A 19,436-nucleotide genomic window follows, 5' to 3' on the forward strand; every position below is an offset into this window, starting at 1 on the left:
AAGGAGAGCAGACAAAAAGCCTAGGGGTTAGTGGTGGGGAGAGTATAGACCAGTCAGAAATTGTAGGAAGTGAGTGTGGCTGGAATCTGAGGGAGGAAGGGAACGCTTGCTCAGAAATCGTCATGCCATGAAGGGTGGTTTCAGAAAAGCTGGGTCTGAGTCTTGGCTCTGGCACTGTTTGGCTCTGTGACCTTGAGAAGTGTTCACCTTGTGATCCTTTGTTTCCGATCTGAAAAATGGGGAGAAAAACAGTACCTACTCGGACGTTCGCTACAAAGATGAAATAAGATGATACCCGTGCAGGTCTTAGCGTAAGGCCTGCAGTCAGAGCTGCAGGATGTAAGAATGGGCCACCAGCGGCCCCGCGAAGAGCTGGCCTGGGGAGTGCTTACACCCCTCAGAGCTCTGGTGAAGCTTCGCACTAAGCCCTTTACGTGGAGTATCTCAGTTCATCCTCACAGTGACGCGTGTGGGGGAACGGAGGCACAGGGAAGTCAAGAAACTGCGTCGAGGTTTTGGTGCCCGTGGGCAGCAGGGTGCACTTGAACTCGCCACTCTGCCCCCAGGTCACGCTTGTAACTGCCTGTCTCCAGGCCCTGGGCGTGTTTTATTCCTCAGGGGAGGTGCTGTCGTCCCAGCCTGAGGAGTGGAAGGGCCCAGCCCTGCTGGCTTCCTTACCGGGGCCCTGTGACTTCCCTCACACCCATTGCCAGAGTTTGGAGCTGTTTCCTGCCTCTGTCTATAATTTATACCTACTGTTTGCTCTGCGAAGGCAAAGTAACTAGGTTTGCACGGCCCATTATTGTATAGAAAATTAAACAGGCCCATTTCATCCCAGTGACGTTTAATCTGCAGCGTTGATGTTGACAGATTTATCTGCCCAAAATGCATAAGATAATTGGAATGCCAAAATCATAAATGCCAGATTAAATCTCATTCTGCTTTGTATTCCTGGAGTGTTCGAGCTGAAGTGCTGTATTTGCGTAATAAGGTTGGAAAAAACAAATGGTCTCTTCTCAGTGGCGCTTTGTTGTGTTTGCAGATAAACAGAAGGAGAATGAAAAGTTACGGGAGTCCCTCTCCAGGAAGGCTGCGAACCTTGAGCTCCTTCAGCGAGAGTATGCCTGTGTGAAGGAGGAAAATGAGAGGCTGCAGAGAGAGGTCTGTGAGCAGGAGAGACACAACCAGCAGCTGCTCCAGGAGGCGTGCAGTAGCCGCAGCGAGCTGAGCAGGTAGGGCTCGGGGGGGCCCCCTGGGCTGCGCCAGGCGTCCGGTCCCAGAGCAGGGCGCGCGCTGCCCCTGCCCGAGCACCGGGGAAGGCCAGCAAGCGCTCGGGCACGTGACGTCAGGTGGGCATCACATGCATGGAGCAGAGTCGTCCAAGTGAGCAGGCTGGGGCCTGCGGGGGCAGATCTCTGGTTTTTATCCAGGGGAGGTCAGGAGAGGCCTCTCTGAAAAAAATGGCATTTGAGCGGAGACCCGACGGCAGTGAAGGGGGGGGTGTGAGCTCTGCAGTAGCAGGGTGGGGAGGAGCTCATTTGTGACAAGAAGGGAGGGGGCCCTGGGGCAGGGTATCCTTGGCCTGTGCAGGGCAGAGCAGGGAGGCCAGTGTGGCTGCGGGGAAGGGGGGGCGGAGAGATGGCTGGATGCCCAGTCCCGCAGGCCCTCGCAGCCCTGGGAGGGATCGGCTCATGCCTGGGGAGGCCGTGGGGAGGTTCCGTGCTGAGGGGTGGGAGGCCCACTTAGACATTAAAGGGCCTGTACGGAGGGCCCCTAGTGCAGTTGTCCTGTCCCACGTGTTTCCAGTTGTTCCTCAGAGCTCGGGAGTGCCCCGCTCTTCCAGAGTTACCGACGTCACCCTCGGTCGCCCAGGGGTGGTGCGCTGACGTAGCAAGATCATCGTCTTGCCGTCACATGGTGCGGGCCCCTCCCGAGCTCTGCACCCCTGGCTGAGCCGTAACCTTGTAAGCTTCGCTTCCTCGCATCCCTGCGCTGTGGGGCAGATAGCACGCAGCCGTCGGGTGGCTGTGAGGACGACACAGGGTAGATAACGCACATACGGGGCCGGGCCCAGAGCAGCACTCGGGGAAGGGTGGCCGTGTGTGGAATTCTTACCCACCCGCGTCAGGCTCGTCCACACTCTGCGGGCTGCCGGTGGAGGGGCCCGGCCTGTCGAGTCAGTCAGTCCCTGTGTGTCGGAATTAACATCTCCTCCCTGTGGCCGTGGGGCCTTCGCAGGGTGCAGGAGGAGGCAAAGTTGAGGCAGCAGCTGCTGTCCCAGAACGACGAGCTCCTGCAGTCCCTCCGGGTGGAGCTGAAGGTGTATAAGAGGCTGGAGGAGGAGCACAGGAGGCTGAGAGGTACTGGGCGCGCTGTGGCTGGGCTGTGAGCTCACTTCAGCACCCTCTCCCGAAATGCTGTCGTCACACCCCCGCTGGGTAGAGGGGGCACACTTTGCCGCAAGCCCTCTGGCCCACTCTTCTTCTGAAGCAGCTAGAACCATGGAAGGACTTGGGCTCGGGAGCCGGCCCAGCCAAGGCCTGGATTCTCATTGCCCCGCCTCCCGGCTGTGCGACCTTCAGCAGGTCACCTCCCCCCTCTGGGCCTGCTTCTTCCTCCTTAAAACGTGTCTTCTAATACTTAGTCTGTAGAGTTGTGAAAATTCAATGAGATCATTTATGAAAAGCATCCTACCGCAGTACGCGGGACATAGCAGACACTCAGGGAGTAAGTAATTTGATGATGAGTTTTCTGCTAGAGTGTGTTTCTTTTTGCCCATTCATTCGGCCAATATTTCTGGAACACCTACCACATGCGGGGCATTGCTGTGGAGATGGTTGTTGGCCCGGGTCCTCTGACAGATACCAGATCACAGCGACTTGACTGCAAACGCCAATGTTTTAGAATCAATTTTGAGGTGTGGTAGTGTTTTTTTTTTTAAACTAATTTTCCAGATGGTTTCTCCCTATTGAAAGTTTATCTAGAAAAGGGTCACCTCACACCTTCCATTTTCTCCTCAAGTTGCTTTTCTTATTCTTGCTGTTGTGCCTTTTTTAATATACTGTGGCTCTTAAAATCAGCCCCTTTCATTCTATAATTCCAGCCCAAATAGATTTTATTACTACTAGACATAATTCCGGGTTTGGTGTGCAATTTGCTAGGCTTTTATGGCCAGAAGCGAAAATTAATTTCCAGCTCTTATTTAGCCTGTGGAATAGCAGCAATTAAGTCTGCCAGTATTTTTGTTTTTAAAGTCAAGTTGTTATTTTAAATTGTACCTAGTTCTTAGGAAGGGGAGGGTGGTGGTTGTGGCGGGTTTAAAACACTGTTGAGCTCCTTTGATGGCTGACCCTTTGGTGGTGGAAGACGTCAGGGTTTTCCCCTTGCCCTTGTTTGCAGAGGCTGGAACAGAGGCGTCAGGAGAAGGCTGGAGGGGGCAGGACCCTTTCAGTGACCTGCGTGGTCTCCTAACGGAGATCCAGGCTCTGCGGGGACAGCTGGAAAAGAGCATCGAGACAAACAGCATGCTACAGAGCAAGCTGGAGGAGCAGCTGGCGATGGAGGGAAAGAAGGCTCAGGAAGCAGCCCTCACCGTGGCTCTCCAAACCCTGTCCGTCCCCGAGTGGCCCCCGCAGCTGGACAAGCACGGTACTGCCCCTGCGCCTCCTCCTGGAGATTGCAGCCCTGTGTGTGTTGGCGGGACACGGGAGCTTCTGGGTGGTACCCTTGCCCCACGAAGCTGTCCCTCTGTTGGCAGCAGACACCCAATGCCCCAGAAGCCAAGGGCCTGACTGCTGCTTAGCTGTCACCTTTGGCAGGATGGTGTTATCACCTTCCGGGGCCTCTTGGTGGAGGGAAGTGGAGTTTGGGTTGCCAGCGCTCTCATCACCTCCAGTTGCGTCCCCGCGTCCATTCAGCCCTGCCCATATCACTCCACTGCTGAAAATCCTTTCCAGTCCCTCTTACTGCCTTTCAAAGAGAATCTAAACATCTTACTCTGGCTCTCAGGGTCTTGGAGGATCTGAAAAGCATCCTGGTAGGTTTGAAAACTGCTTCTGTTTTGCAATTGCTCACGGGTTTATTGTCTAGCCCTACAGAGGCTGTGTAGGGTCGCAGAGAAAGGACAGGGGGTTCCTGTCACTCCTCTGTCATTTGCCCAGCACTGGGCCAGGAATAAGCCAGCAAATGGTCAGGCTCAAGGCAGTCGGCCGGGCCATCCTCTTTGCTCTGTGGATGAAGGAACTAAGACTCAGAGAGGGTACTGGACTTGCCCAAAGCAACACAGAAAATAGGTGCCAGAGCTGGAGCTAGAAATGATTGTTAGCTCCCGAGACCAGTGCTGTCCCTGGAGGAGCGCCTGACTTCGTGGAGCCTCAGCTTCAGCCTTGGGCCATCATCCGAAGACCCGCAGGGCAGGTGCACACATCCAGTGGGACAGGGAGTGTCCGCATACTTTATAAACAAGCGTTGTATGGAAGTTTGGAGTTCATCTTTCCTGGGATTGGGAATTCTATCTATTGCCTGTAATTTAAAAAAAATTAAAATCTCTTGGGACACCTCGGTGTCTCAGTTGGTTAAACAACTGCCTTTGGCTCAGGTCATGATCCCAGCGTCCTGGGATCGAGTCCCACATGGGGCTCCCTGCTCAGCGGGGAGCCTGCTTCTCCCTCTGCCTCTGCCCCTCCTCTTCGCTTATGCTCTCTCTCTCTCTGTGACAAATAAATAAAATCTTTAAAAACAAAAATAAAATCTCTTAAAGAGCACCCAGTCAGCATGCTGTAGAGCTTGTAGTGATTGGTTTATCGATCGCTCCTTGATGAGGAATTTAAAATTGTCACCAGAAGATGATGTGATGATACGAAAAAAAGAAAGTGGAAAAAAAAAATCCTTCGTGATTCTGCAGAACGATATTTTGCTTTGCATATTTCTCTTCCTTGGGCGATCACATGCAGGCATGAACTTACATTGTTATGTTGTGTTTTGTGCCATTCTGCCTCCTTTCTTTGTTTTTGCCCAATATTACATCGTAAGTGTTTCCCACCCTTTCACATGGGCTTCCTGATTACTGTTTTCAGACGACTCTCAGTCACAAAACCATTACTGTGGTGATCATTAAAGTGGTCTCTGATTTGGAGCTTTAATAAACGTCGATGTTAATGTGCTTTTTGCTGTTAAACAGCATTCTTAGGATAAAAGTCCTACCAGCAGAATATCAAAGGGTTGGAAAGGAGCCATGTTGCTGCCTTCTGCATGGGATGGCCATCAGCAGTGGGTATCTCTGCTTTAAATATAGGTCTGCTCCTGGCCCTTCTTAGGGTTTGGCGGAGATGGGACCAGTGGGTCTGTGGGGTGCACTGGGGAGTTTGGGGCAGGGAGGACGATTCAGGGCTGGGGCTGCCCGGGAGGGAGAGCAGGGGCAGCTGAAGTGAGGCGGCCACAGGACAGCCTTTGCCTGCTTCTGGAATTTGTCTAGGGTCAGCTGTGGGTGAGCCTCGCGGGAGGCACTCAGGAGAATGTGTTCTGAATCCACAGGGCCGCCTCAGTGCGAAAGTGTCCTCCAGAGATGGTGGGAATTCTGCCGTCGGCGGTGGCCTCTCTTCCTCTGCAGAAGATTTTTCAGGATTGTATTTAGTGCACTTGTTTGAAAGTTCTGCTCTAAGGATGGCTGGTTTGGGCAGAAAGTGATTCCTCTCAGGGGCCAGCTTCTCGGCCCCGGAATCGAAGGTGGCCCTCGGTGGTACTGAGGGGCCCTCCGAGGTGCCTGGGCAGGAAGGAGCTGACTGGCCGTCCTAAGCCCTGGACACTGGGCATGGTCCTTGGTCTTCGCTCGGCTGCCAGCACTCTGCTAGTGCTGGGTCGTCTGCTCCTCCCTGAGGCCTGAATGACAGTGCCGTCCTGCCCCCTGCGCTCCTGAGAGTCAGACGTACAAGCAGTCTGGATTTCATGGTGTGGCAGATCGTCTGGGACGGCATCTAACTGGCTTTGCCTCTGACGCTGTTCACTGCATCACTTCCTAAACTCTGCTTTGGGTCCCTCTTGTCTCTTGCTTGGATGCCTGGACAACCTCTGGACTCACCCCTCCAGTCCAGAGCACAGCCCTCAGCTCAGCTTGCCCGGCCTGATGCCCTCGAGGGGGTCCCCACAGTCCTCATGGTTCCAGCCTTGCGTCCCATTGCGGCCCTGCCTTGCACCCTGGGCCCAGCCTGCCACCTGCTCGATCCTCCCTTCGTGCGTCCTGGTGGTTCACTCCTCTGTGCCTGCATTATGTTCCCTCCTCTGGGCTAGCGCCCCTCCCTGGGACCGCACGGGCCTGTGCTTCCTTCCCTTAGTCCTGACCACCTAGAAGTGAAACTGCGTGTTGACTTGCTGGACAGGAGGATCCTTCCAGAGAGGACGCTGGGCCTGCTCACTCTGTCCCCAGGGTCCCACAGAGGGGATCCCAGTCCCAGGGAAGATTTGAGTGGATGCTTGTGTGTGTTTGGTACAGTACTCTCATTCAGTTCTTTCTCAAACGCTGATGACAGTTTCTTTTCCTTCTGTTTTGCATCTCGTAGGTGGTGACAAATGCCCCATGGCAATAGAGAACTCCTGTGATCTCTTTGATTCCACCCTGGCGGTCCCACCACGATCAGGTACAAAGCTGAAGCTGGGTAATGGTGGCAGGGTTGGGTTTGGCAGTAGGACTTTTTAAATTGAATGAAAAGGTCCCAAATCCAAAAGAGTGTTTGTCAGGATTTGGGGCTTCACGTTCTCAGCATGTCTAGCTGGTGAGCTCCTCCCCCACGCCAGTTAATCCGCTCCTCGGCGTTACTAACCTCAGCAACGTCATCAGGTCCTTGTTGCCTTAGATGGAAGTGTGGGCACCTTAGTGTGGCTTTAAGGCCCTCCAGCACCCAGTCGCGGGGGGCCCATCCAGCCCTGGCCTTCTGTGTTCGTGTGGTCGTACAGAGGGGTCCCCATCCCGCAGACGGACCTGCACTCTCCTCTCGCTGGGACCGTGCGGTGTGGCCCCGTCCTTTTCCAGGCCACCTTTGTCCCGTTCTCTGCCAGTGCACCTCCTTGTCCTGCCCCGAGCTTCATCGTGGATGCAGACTTCTTTGTGAAATGCCTTTCCTGAGGTCCCCAGTTAGAATTATTCATCTGTACTTTGTTGGTCCAAAGGTAAAAAGCAACGGGCTTTACCTCTGTTCAGTGTAATTCTTGCTTCTTGTTCAACCCAGCTCAATTGTTGCTTCTCCTAGGAAGCCTTTCCTGATCTCTCTTCCTGCCCAGAGAATTGATTGTTTCTCCCTCTGAGCTCTGGCTCTTCGTCGTCATGCTGTTACGCCTCCCGTGTGGTGTCTGATTAGACCCCGGGCTCACGGAGTGCAGACACTGGCTTGATTCATCTGTGTAGATCGGGGGCCTTTGCAGAGTGGGTGCCTGATAAGTGTTGGTTGAATTGAATCGAGCTTCTCCCATCAGACGAATAAGCCCAGGGTGGGGGAATAGACAGACGAAGGTCCCGGAGCCCGGCCACTTGCCCCCTGTGCTGTGCCGGGTGGCATTAGGGCCTGAAGGTCTTACTCTGTGCTCCCACCTGCTTTGACATCGTTGAATGCAGCTCGACGAGCACAGGAAACTGCCCCCAGTAGATCTGACAGCTTTCCTCTCGTGTTGTAGCTTCAGACACTCCTCCGCTCTCTGGAAATGACACGGACTCCCTCTCCTGCAACAGTGGCAGCTCCGTCACCAGCACCCCATGCGTGTCCCACCTGGTCGCTGGCCACCGCCTGTGGGCCAACACGAGTGGCTGCCATGTCCTGGGCCTGACTGGGGACTACGAGGCCCTGTGCCAGCAGATTGGCCAGGGCCAGAAGCTCTTTGCTGAGATGGCCCTTCAGATCCAACAGGCTCCCCGGCCCGCAAGTCCGGAGCTGGGAACAGAGGTAACCCGACCGACCGCTGGAGGGAGTGAGGAGCTCACTGGGAGCAGGAAGTGGAAGGGGCCGCCTCGGGCTCTGAGAGGCAAGGGATGCGTGCATCCTCCATGAGGCCCTGAGAAGGGGAGCCAGGGATGGAGCTCACGAAAGCTCAGAGGTCAGGTCCAGTCCAGGGCACTGTTCTATGGGGAGGATGCTTGTCGAGGATTGTACCCTGTGTTAGTGCCACCTCTTCCCTGGGGTCACTCCTTCCTGCCTCATCCTGCTGGATCTCCTCACTTTTAAGTTCCTTGTGTTGAGGACCCGTGTGTCACGCGCTTGACATAAAGTTATTCACTTCCTCCAAGGGTTGGGGTCAGATGTTCTCTGTCCTCCCAGACTGGACCCAACCACCAAGCTTCCGTGTGTCACGTTGTCTGGTCCCTCTTCTCAGGTTCTTCCTGAGGCCCCCTGCTTCCTGGCACCTGATTTGCCTTTTTGTTTTATTTTATTTTATTCTATTGTAAAAGTCATTCTGTATTTTACATTTCACGAGATAATAAACTTCGGGAGAGCTGGGATAGTGTCTCTTTTACTCGCTGTTGTATATTTACTTCCTAGCATGGGGCCTGGCATGCATGGGTGCACCGTAAGTGTTTGTTGAATGAATTAGTAAATGTTAATAAGATTACTGTTCTTTTCTGATCATAATCTTTATTTACAAAAGCATGAAAACATCACATGGTGTTCAGTGCTTAAAATTTTGATACACACACACACTCACTCTTTTATCTTATTCCTAAAGTTTAGTAAAACTGACTCACAGGACTTTCATATTTTGACTCTCAGTTAACATATAAACAATTTTCCTATCCCATTCAGTATTTTTCTAGAACTTTTACTGGCTGAAAAAAAAAGCCAATATGTGGATGTAACACCATTTACTTACTCTTTGGCCTGTTTTTTCGACATTTAAGGTGTGGTGAGCATCCTCGTAAACAGATCTCTCGTCGCATCTTTGACTAGTTCATTAGGGTTGAGTTGCTGGCGGGGAAGCTCGCTCACAGGTCGTGAACCCTTTAGGGCCCTTGGTGGGAACTGTTGATGCGTTATCCCCGTTTACAAGTGAGAGTATCTCACTACACCTTATTCTTCATTGAGTAATTTTATTTGTAAGTGGTTTTTTGCCCGTTTGGTAGCTAAAAAGAGTGCGCCATTCTCTTTTGCAGTGATTTTATCACCGTGAAGACAGTACTCTTTTAATTTCTTTTTAAAATGTATTTTGTTTTCCCTTCTCTGACTCATGTTCCTTGCTTTCTTTTGCCCTTGACATCCCCCAGTTAGGGTTTGCCTCTGTCAGCAGAGGGTGAGGGAGACTTTACGAGGCCCCGACTTCGTACTGGCAGTTCGCAGAGCCATGTAGCAGGGGCTGCTGAAGACGGAAACATTCGTGTTGCGTCCCTTGCTGTTGGCACCGTTTGCCTTCCGGAGAGGCTCCGTGGTGCGGAGCGATGCGAGTGGCCCTGCCACAGACCCTCTTCCCCTCTTCTTGGCGTAGTAAATACAGTTAACGCAGGTGGTTATTAATCACGGTTATTGATTGGGCTACAATCACCACCGAAATTCTCTTATAATCTATAATTCACCAGTCTTTAAGAACAATAAATTGGTGTCGTCTGGCACCAGGCTCTCGCTCAGCATGTGGACACAAGCCCTGCGGTCTGGAGATTTATGCTGCCCATTAAAGCCGGCTTGTCCGTAATCTTTCTCAAGATTGCATGTTAACGGCCTTCTTGTCTCGCCCCCCCCACCCCCGCGCCTTGTGCAGGGTCCGCACCGGGTGCCTCTGAACAGGTTCGTCACCAGCGTGGGCACAGCCAAGCTGATCCTCGAAGAGGCTGCGAGGTTACTGACGCTTTTCTGGAGGGTCTCCCCACCCCCAAATGGCCAGTGCACGCTCCGGTGTGAGCAGGTAGGTGGCGACACCTGGATCCCGAGGCTAGGGGTTGCCACTGGGGCTTGTGTCTCGGTCTGCAGCCCGGGACCTTGCTCGTGGCAGATGTGCCGTCAGTTTGGGGAACAGGTTGGGGGGGGGGGTGCCGTGTTTGTTAAGGGTGACGTGTCAGGCACTGTGCTGGCTGCTTCTGGTGTGTTCTTGCCCGCTCCCCCGGCACCCCGCGGGCTCGGCCTGTGGGCTCGACCTGACCATGTCCCCACTCCTAGCACGTCTTTGTGGAGGGAAATCCTGTCTGCATATTACACACGGGGCAGCTGAGGGTCTGGGAGCGAGGCCCGACCAAGGCTGCAGAGCTGGTTTGGGCGGCGCAAGTGTCTGAATCCAGAGGGTATGCTTTCATTTTGTAGATTTTAAGTCCTAGCTCGTCCTCGTAGTCCAGCTCATTCCCTTCCACTCTAAATCGCTTTCACTTTAGGTGCCTTTCTCTGGACCGTCTAATTCCTTTTGATAGCTTTCAGAGTCATGTTTTAGGGGTTCTATTTTCAATCTGCTTTAACTACTTATAGAAAGTTTTTTTTGTTTAACCAATGAAAATCATTTATTGTAAAACCATTGAAATTTCCCTCAAAAGCTTGACTTTGCAGCAACTTGAACGTGACTGAATTAAGAACGGTAGATCCCACAACCATCCTCATCCCGATCTTTCTTGGCACAAACCAGGAGTCAGAGCAGAGGCCCTCCCTGGGTTTTCATCGGTGGGAAACAGCTAGTATCATGACCAGGCGAGCAGCCGCCCCGGTCGTCCGAGAAGCCTCCCGGAAGGAAGAGCATGCAGATGAAGGAAGAGTTAGAACTTTGCTTGGTGGTCTGATAGATGTTTCCCCCTGTGCCAAAGGCCAGCAGGAAGGCAGAGGGAAATTTGCATTGCAAGTCGTTACTCATCTAGTTAAACCCCTTCTGACAGCTCTCAGATCTGGCAGCCGTGGCAGAGGCAGCAGTGAAACAGCGCTCGCTCTCTGCTTGGAAGGTTCTAATGAGCCTATCCTGTGATTTCCCTCTTGGGATCCTGGGGAGGAAGTTTGGGTGCACTAAGCTCGGGGAGGTAGGTAACCAGTCATTTCGCAGAGAAATCCTGTTTTGGCCACTTTTAGCCAGTGAGGCCATGGAGAGGAAGAGGGTCCACTGGGTTCCAGGCCCACACTGGCCTTTCGTTTTCTGCTCACCCACCGAGCTCTTTCCGTCTTAGGCTTGATAACACAGATGCTCTGACGGCCTGACTGCCTGGGCTTCCTCTCGGCTGCCTGGCTTCTTCTCACCTCTCCTGTCTCAGCTTCCATGTTACTTCAAGGTCAGAGAGGGCTCCCCGGTCACTCAGTCACAGCGCCCTCTTCTGCTTCGTCAGGGCCCTCTTCGCAAATTATCTATTTCTTTGTTTAATGACTGTTTCCCTCTTTTTCCCAGGAGGGGCCATGTTTATTTTGTTCATATTTTTGAGTGAATAATTTTTTTCTCGTATTCCCAAACAAGTACTTGCCCAATGATTTTTAAAGCACAACGTGTCTGAATGAAACACAGTACAGTGTTTTTGTCCTCAGTGCACAGTAGTGTCTGTTAAATACACGGACTGTAGATCTTCTTTCCTGTGTGTGTGGGTATAAATATAAATTATAGTCACGTCGATCCCCCCACCAGCAAACTAGTCCAGGGACTGGCCAGCGCTGGTGATGACTCACCCTTCTTTCCAAGTGTTTCTCATATAGTTGATTATGCTCACTTTAGCACCACAGAATTCTGGAGCCAGAAAAAGGACCTTAGAGTCGCTCTGATATGGTTGCTGGTGCACACAGACCCCCTGTGTGGTGTTAAATTGCCTCAAGCCGCTTTTCTGCCCCTGCCTGTGTTTCATACAGTGCCTTCTTCTTAGTGTGAAATGTGTGTAAAGCAGATTCCCAAGTTTTCGCCAGCAACCCCAGTGGCTTTTTTTTTTTTTTTTTTTTTTTTTACAACCTAGGGTTTTCTCTGAATGTCATTAATTTGCCTTTTGCATTTAATATACTGTCCTGTGCAGTCCCTAGGATTACTCTGGAAAGTGTGTATCATATACATCGGTTTATCCAAGAAAGTTGTGGTGAGAGATACAAATATATACACGTATTTGTTTATAGAAGTTTTGTTTAACTGGAAGGATAAATAATACAAGAAAACAGGGTACTTGTAGGGGTGGGAAGGAAGAGGAGGGGAAGGGCAGGAATAGAAGGTAGACTTCTCTGAAAAGATCTTGTTTCGTAAATTTGACATTGAAACTATGTAAATGCTTTAAATAATTAAAAATAAATCAAAATGGAAAAAAAAGCAATTTTTAAAAATTGATAGCAAGATGAAACAAACCTTACTGTATATATAGTATTGAAGGCATACCCAAGAAAGAGGGAGCATTTTAAGACTAAAACACAGTAATTTGACTATATCCCTAGTAGAAATACCCTAAGGGCAAAAAAGGATTGAAAAAAATGTTTTAATTGTTTTCAGTGATGATATTGTTAATAGTAATATTGGTACTGGTATTTTAAAACCATTACAATTCTATTGTAGGATAAAACAAATAGCTAATTAGATTAAGATTTTTACTGCCAGGGAAGAGATATAAATTTAAAAACAAAGAAGTAAAAATCCTGCCATCCTCGATTTAGAAATATCAGTATGAACTTATATTGTACTTCCTATTAGAAACATTTACTTTTTGCTTTAAAAATGTCCACTCCAGTACCAGTGAGCACCTCTAGTGCCAAATTGTGATTCCTAAATACCTTTTCCCACTAACAGGAACCAGGACTCCTTGGAGAAATGGTTTGATTCTAGGTCTGGGGCAGGAAATGTGTAATACGAGCTTAGAACATCTTTTCATCCTAGGGAAAAAGACGGGGAAGAGGGAGTAAAACAGATTTACAGTGGTTCTCAAATTACGGTCCCTGGACCAGCAGCTTCAGTGTCATCTGGAAAGTTGTTGGAAAGGCAAATTTTGGGGCCTCACCCCAGACCTACTGAATCAGAAAGTCTGGGAGTGGGCCCCCGTAGTCTGTTTTTACAAGTCCTCTTAGTAGCCCTGAGAACCACTGGATTGAAAGAAACTTAAGAGACGTATCAAATGCAAAAACATGGAGTTTATTTGGATGCTGATGAGTTGGACCAGTTGTTCAAAAAAATGAAATTACGTTGGGCTCAGGGAAATGTGTCTCCTGACGTACATGGTGATACTAAGCAATTATTGTCATCGTTCTAGATGTGGTGATGATGTGTTTTTCTTTTTAAAGAATCTTTTTTCTAGAACTATGTACTAAAATATTTTATGGACGTGAAATATGATTGGCTTCTGGGCTGGAGTTTAAAAATACTTTTAGGGTACAGATGGGCAGGCATGTAGTGATGCGGGTTTGGCCGTGATTTGATAATCGCTAAAGCTGGGTGGGTACCTGACAGTTCATTATCCCATTCTTTCTACTTTTTGTGACTAGTCGAGATTTTTCATCATAAAGAAGAAAAAACAGTTCAAAAAGCCAGCTCTGGAAGTCAGGCTGAACACTCCTGAGTCAGCGGGTGGCCTTCTGGGAGGCACGTGGGTCCCAGCTCTGAGCTGGGCTCTGTGGCCCGAAGGAAGAGTTGCTCTGTTGAGCTCTGCTAGGTGTCAGGCACTCTGCGGAGCACACAGCATCTCCTTTGGTCCCTCACGGGAGCCTCCAGAGAGGAAGGTATTATATTACCATCTTCCAGAAGGAATCTTCCTTTCTTTGTCACCGTCACAGCTGGAAGTGACCGAGCTGGGTCTTAGAGCCCTCTGGTTTTTACCATGGTGCGTTCGTCCTGTAAAAATGAAGATTTTAGTTCAGAGGAACAGCAAACCTACAGAATTAAAATTCCTTGTTTCAAGTGCTGGATAGAAGATGGACAGGGTGTTTTGGGGAGTGCAGGTGAAAAATTAACCTACCCATTGGCAAAGGGTCTCACAGCACCTATGCAGGCACTAGGGGTCAGAGAGAAGAATTGAGTCTCGGGAGAAGAAGCAAACAAGTAAATGATCATTTAAATTCAACATGAAATGGGCAACGACGAGGAAAGGACTGGGTGTAGCGAGTGTCCAAACAAGCAGTAACCAGCCTAGACTTCTGCTGGGAAGGAGTCCCAAGGAAAGCTTCCTGGAGGAGGTGTTGGCCAAGCTGACTTTTGAAAGAGGTCTAGAGGTTAGCCAGGCAGCGGGGAGGAAACCATGGTCCATCCCAGGCCTCATCCCCTTTGCGTCTCACTCTAGATGGATGGGGTCAGGGAGTATCCCGGTTCTACAGCCATGGAGAATGACTTCGTCCCGGAATGTGTGGTCTAGGAAACCATGACCTGAACACAAATCTTTGTGGGCTCTTAGCGTGAGGAAGAGAATCAGAGAAAACCTGAGGTTGGAATTAGGCTCTGTTTTGGAAGAACAGTTGACATCCTTGTAGCTGACACAGTTGGTTAATCTTGAAAGTAGGTTAAAGCAGGACATCAAGCGACGATACGTAGCTTAAACATGGTAGTTTAACTGAAAACAGTTAAATGTACATTTGTTTGCCATTCTTTTGATGGAGGGCCAGGGCCTCTTCTTTGAATGCGGGTCTCCTGGTGAGGATTTCACATCTCCTTTCTTTCGTAAACTACATCCATAATATATGTCTGTCACTTCCAATTTCTGTTTTTTGAAGATGAAGAAAAAAATGTAGACACATGTAAAGCAACTCGAATATAGAATTCTTCTAGACTACGTTCCTCCCACATCTTTCATAGTTGATTCACCCACACCTAATTTGCCAGACATGTAGTTTTTAGTGACTCGCCTTTATCAAGTCTTTCCTGAGGCATATGTGAGTTTTCATACAACCAATTCTCTTTTTTCATATACACGTTTCATGGGTTGACCTAATACTTAATTATTTCCCATAACTGATTGCGAGTACAGCCGCCATAAACAAGTTTGGGAGCGAAGTAAAGTGGGGCTCCTCGTAAGTTGGCAGCCCGGCATCTCCCCTCTGGGGAGCCGAGGTGTTTCCCTGTCACAGAGCGTAGCCCGTGCCAGCGTGCCCTACAGTTGGGGCGGGGGGTGGTTATGAGAAAGGAGGGTCCTCAACTCTCTGAACCAGCTCAGCGGAGACTGGTTAAGAGAGCCTGTAGGGTGTGGGCATTTCACACGAGAGGTCGGGGACCTCTGGCTCACCACCCGTCCGCTCTGCCCACACCTCTGGACGGTGAAAGCTCTCCTGAGGCTCATACTCTCCTAATCATACTTTTGTGTTCTCTTTTTAAAATTTATCATTAAAAATTTTTGTTTTAATGAGCATTATAGTTTTTGTAAAAAAAAAAAAAAAGAAGAAAAAAAAAAAGAAAACCAAAACCTCGAACAGTTCTGATAAATTTTTAAAAATGAACAACAAAACTTCCAAATTGCATCTCTCAAGAGATCAGTCACTATGAATATTTTGATGTCGTCTCTGTTCATCACATGTCTTAGACGTCACATACACATCTGCGGGTATAGGTCTATCTATCCAATTTTATGAAACAGGAATACCTGGTATACAATAGCAGTTCTGGGCTCGTTTTTGTTTTTTTTTTTTTAAAGATTTTATTTATTTATTCGACAGAGATAGAGACAGCCAGCGAGAGAGGGAACACAAGCAGGGGGAGTGGGAGAGGAAGAAGCAGGCTCCCAGCAGAGGAGCCTGATGCGGGGCTCGATCCCATAACGCCAGGATCACGCCCTGAGCCGAAGGCAGACGCTTAATCGCTGTGCCACCCAGGCGCCCCGTGGGCTCTTTTTGTCACTAATTATCATCTTCCAACGTCAATAAATAGAGTTCTGCAACATCACCTTTTTGAAAGATTTTTATTTGAGAGAGAGCAAACGAGCAAGCACAAGCCAGGGGAGGGCAGAGGCAGAGGGAGAAGCAGACCCCCTCCTGAGCAGGGAGCCCAATGTAGGACTGGATCCCAGGACCCCGAGATCATGACCTGAGCCAAAGGCAGACGCTTCACTGCCTGAGCCACCCAGGCGCCCCCACAACATCAGTTTTAATAGCTGCCAGATGATGCTGTCGTATATGAGGACTGGGATTTACTCAGACCCCTGTTGAAACAAACCAGGTTGTTTATTGGCTCCTCCTATGAACGATGCTGAGATGAACACCCAGGCACACAGGCCTCTTCGTGTGCGTATGTGGTTACTGGTGGGGGTAATGCCCAAGTGCGGACTTGCTGGAGCAAAGCGTTAAGCACATTTTACAGTTTGGCAGATCTTGCCCGGCGTTCCACCCAGACTGTGCCAACTCAGTCCTGCCAGGGCTCCTGAGGGTGCTTGCCCCACACCCTGGCCCCGCTGGGTTTTGCCTGGTTTTGCCAATCTGACCAGCAGAAAATGGCTTCTAGTTTTCCTTCAAATATTGCTGTTAGTAAGGCCAAGCATCTTTTTGTATGTGTTTTATTTATTTTTTAAAGTAATGAATGAGACTGCCTTTTTTTTTTTGTATGTGTTTTAGTTCTTTCCTATGTGATAGGATGTTTTGTATTCTTTGTTCATTTTTCCAATTCCTTTTCTCTTGAGACTGGAGAAATGAAGGCAGAGATCACCAAACTACACAAAAAGCTGTTTGAACAAGAAAAGAAGTTGCAAAACTCTGTGAAGCTTTTGCAGCTGAGCAAGCATCAGGAAAAAGTCATCTTTGATCAGTGTAAGTGAGCGGTTGGGGGTGGGCTGCTGCGTCCACCCACTTGGTGCCTCTGAGGACCAAAATCCCCATCCCGGACACCCACTTTGGAGCCCAGATCACCTGTCATCATGCCTCCTATTTATGGGTTTCCTTTCATACTTTATCCTTTCTGACCCGCACAAATAAACTCACTTAGCAGACCTCAGTGGAGAGGTCACGTGCTGCTGCCAGCAACTGTCATGTCGTTGGGGAGACAGGTGCATGGCGTGTGCTTTGACGGAACGTGTGTGGGGTAGGGTCTTAGGGACCACGAGAGGGGAATGGGGAGGGTGTCATTCTGTCCTGGAAGGTTGGCTTCTTGTACCCAGGGACAGCTGAGTTGAGCCTACAGGAAGGAGCAGGTGTGGGTCAGGTGGAAAGGGAGCAGCGTGGACAAAGGCAGAGGGGCAAGAAAGAAGGTTTTGTATGTGAGACGCCTACACCAGTTCATGTAGCTGGAGTAAAACTGCAAGTGGCAGGTTGAGGCTGGAGGGGTCGCTGGGACTGGGACTTGCTGGTGGCTGCTGCACCGGTCTGGGCAGGCCAGAAGAAGGGCCTTGGCAGGGCCGTGAGGATCCAGGGGGAGGGGATGGTTTTGACAAATACTTCTCAAGGCAGATACAGAAACTCAGGCTTGGAGAGGCTACATGACATTTGTAACGTCAGTGCTCCTACTGATCCAGGAGCTTCGGAGATGGTGGGGAGCAGCTCCCTGTCCCCGGTAGAAACCCGTAGCACCGGTGCACCCCGCGTGTTTTGAGAGTGGCAGTCGCCGAGTTAATCTGCCCGTGCCTAGCCATCTGCCTCTCCCTGTCCTGGGAGGGCCGCCGATGGTGGCGCTTTCCTCTGGAGCTGCCAGCCTGTCCCATGCTGCCCTTTTATCAAAGGCCAACGTTTCTGGGGCATTTCTGAGAAGCACAGAATATAGATTGTCGTTGGGTAGGGGTTCTCCTTAGCTACCCCCACCCCAGAAACCTTCTGAAAACTGACTCTGTGAGACTGGCAGAGTTAGAACAGAGTTGGAAGGAAGATGCTGAGTCATGGAGCGGGTGCTGACTTTCTGCTCCGTGACCCCGTGCCAGGCTCTGTGCACAGAGGTGAACCAGACGCTTCCTGCCAGCACAGAGCTTTGGCTTCATGGGGCAGACACAAAAGTCAGCTTCAGGGCAACGTACTGAGTGCATCCCCAGCGGCCTCAGGTGGTTGAGGGCTCTGGACTGATGGGGTCTTGAGGGATGAGTAGGAGTCCAAGAAGGGGTAGGGACAGGATTATGGCAGGTGGCCTCGAGGGTGAGAACTAAGTTTTCAGGAACATACTTAGGATATGCCAAGGGATTTATTTGCTCTGAGGGTGTTTGTGTTGGACACGAAGAGGATTTAGGTAGGAAGCGGCCTCACTTTACAGTTGCTGCCCTGAAAGGCAGGCGCCCTGCTTCCTCCCAGGGCTCCTGATGCACTGGGCATTTGCATCGCACACAGCTAAGAGCATCTGATCAGTGGGACCTCTGGAATCGTCCCATCCAGGGAACCATGTCCGGTTCTTCTCCCAGCTAAAGGGCATCTAAGGAGAAAAAAATGCCCAGAGTTTGTGCTTTCCCCCAACTGATTCGAACTCCTGCTTTAAGGGTAAAAATTGACTTTGCAGAACTGCCTGTGACCCTTGCCTTGGGCCTTGGCACATGGGCTTGCTTGGCGTTGGGCCCACCCCCTTCCCAGAGCTGCTTCTCTGGAGGGCCTAGGAAGCCAAAGTGTGTGGGTGCTAGTCGGGCACAGGCCTCTCCCCTGCCCTGCACCATCGTCCCTCAGACCCATAGAGGTGAGCCCCGGGGGTGCCCGTGCATCCTCGGGCCTTGCCGAGCCTGTAATGGGCAAGTATCACTGTGAGGTGGTGACTTAGCATGAACTCGAAGAGGTGACCCTGGTCCACCATGAATTCTTTGGTCTTGGGGTATGTGATGGGCAGACTGGAGCCTTCCACACCTCTCTCTGGTCTGGATGCTTCTGGCTCGTCTACACGTCTGCCTGAGGTTCAGGGGTCAGGGGGTGCTTCCTCCCTGCTGCTGGCTTTTTACACTGTCTTCCTGAGCATCCGTGTCTAACGATCCTGTTCTTTCTTTCTTCTTAGTGGTCGTGACGCACAAAATCCTTCGGAAGGCCAGAGGAAACCTGGAGGTAATGCCCCTTTGAGTTCTGTTATTGGAAGCCCATTTGGGGCACGGGGAATGGGCACAGGGCAGGAAATGGCACGTAGTAGGTGTTTGAGAAGCATCTCTTGTGAATGAATGCAGTGTGAGCTCATCATCACTGCGTTCTGTAAATACTTACTGATTAAACAGTGTGTCTTTGAAAGTAGTTTCAAAGTAGCAATTCCGCCTGTAACTCTGCGGGGGATCTTCTCTCAGAAGCCCCCCATGGGACCTAAAATTCTCCTTTTTTCCCTGCCTTTTCCTAGCTTAGGCCCGGGGGTGCCCACCCAGGAACATCCAGTCCCAGCCGACCCGGCTCCTGAGGAGAACTTCAGCCAATAAAGCTTGTGGTTCCCACTGAGCTCTCGCTGTGGCTTCGTTACAAGTGTGGTTTCGATCTATTGAGGGGAGAAAGGACTCTCTGGCTAAAGGAAATCTGCTTTTCCCTTCATGTTTTCTCTCCTGAAGTTGGTTTAAGGGTTGTCGTCCGACAGCGTTTGGGTGCCCGGCCGTGAGGCTTCCAACGGGCCCCGAGCTCTCGGGCGCTGGGAGGTTTGCCTCTGAGCCGTGGCATCGTTGCTGGGCACAGTGGTGGCCTTCGTGCCCACCTTACACTTGCTTCGTG

The 19,436-nt window shown here is 50.6% G+C and overlaps 1 protein-coding gene across 6 annotated transcripts in view; it reads left to right on the top strand.

Moving 5' to 3' along the window:
- CDK5RAP2 (CDK5 regulatory subunit associated protein 2) overlaps window positions 1-19,172 on the top strand; it is a 160,905-nt gene extending 141,733 nt beyond the window's left edge. For 5 of the 6 annotated variants that reach the window (XM_045791074.2, XM_087869416.1, XM_087869417.1 and 2 more), the window contains 9 exons: window positions 1,043-1,232; window positions 2,239-2,360; window positions 3,400-3,648; window positions 6,555-6,632; window positions 7,663-7,928; window positions 9,730-9,873; window positions 16,481-16,607; window positions 18,751-18,797; window positions 19,078-19,172. In XM_045791074.2, the coding sequence (XP_045647030.2) occupies window positions 1,043-1,232; window positions 2,239-2,360; window positions 3,400-3,648; window positions 6,555-6,632; window positions 7,663-7,928; window positions 9,730-9,873; window positions 16,481-16,607; window positions 18,751-18,797; window positions 19,078-19,134 (1,280 nt within the window). In that variant the 3' untranslated portion in view covers window positions 19,135-19,172. Of the gene's footprint in view, window positions 1-1,042; window positions 1,233-2,238; window positions 2,361-3,399; window positions 3,649-5,532; window positions 6,534-6,554; window positions 6,633-7,662; window positions 7,929-9,729; window positions 9,874-16,480; window positions 16,608-18,750; window positions 18,798-19,077 lie in introns of those variants that run through there. The other variant, XM_087869419.1, reaches the window with a different exon arrangement.
- The last annotated feature ends 264 nt before the right edge of the window (window positions 19,173-19,436 follow it).

This window comes from Ursus americanus, chromosome 18 (genome assembly GCF_024610735.1).
Source record: "Ursus americanus isolate L20-20 chromosome 18, mUrsAme1.1.p, whole genome shotgun sequence".
Taxonomy (NCBI): domain Eukaryota; kingdom Metazoa; phylum Chordata; class Mammalia; order Carnivora; family Ursidae; genus Ursus; species Ursus americanus.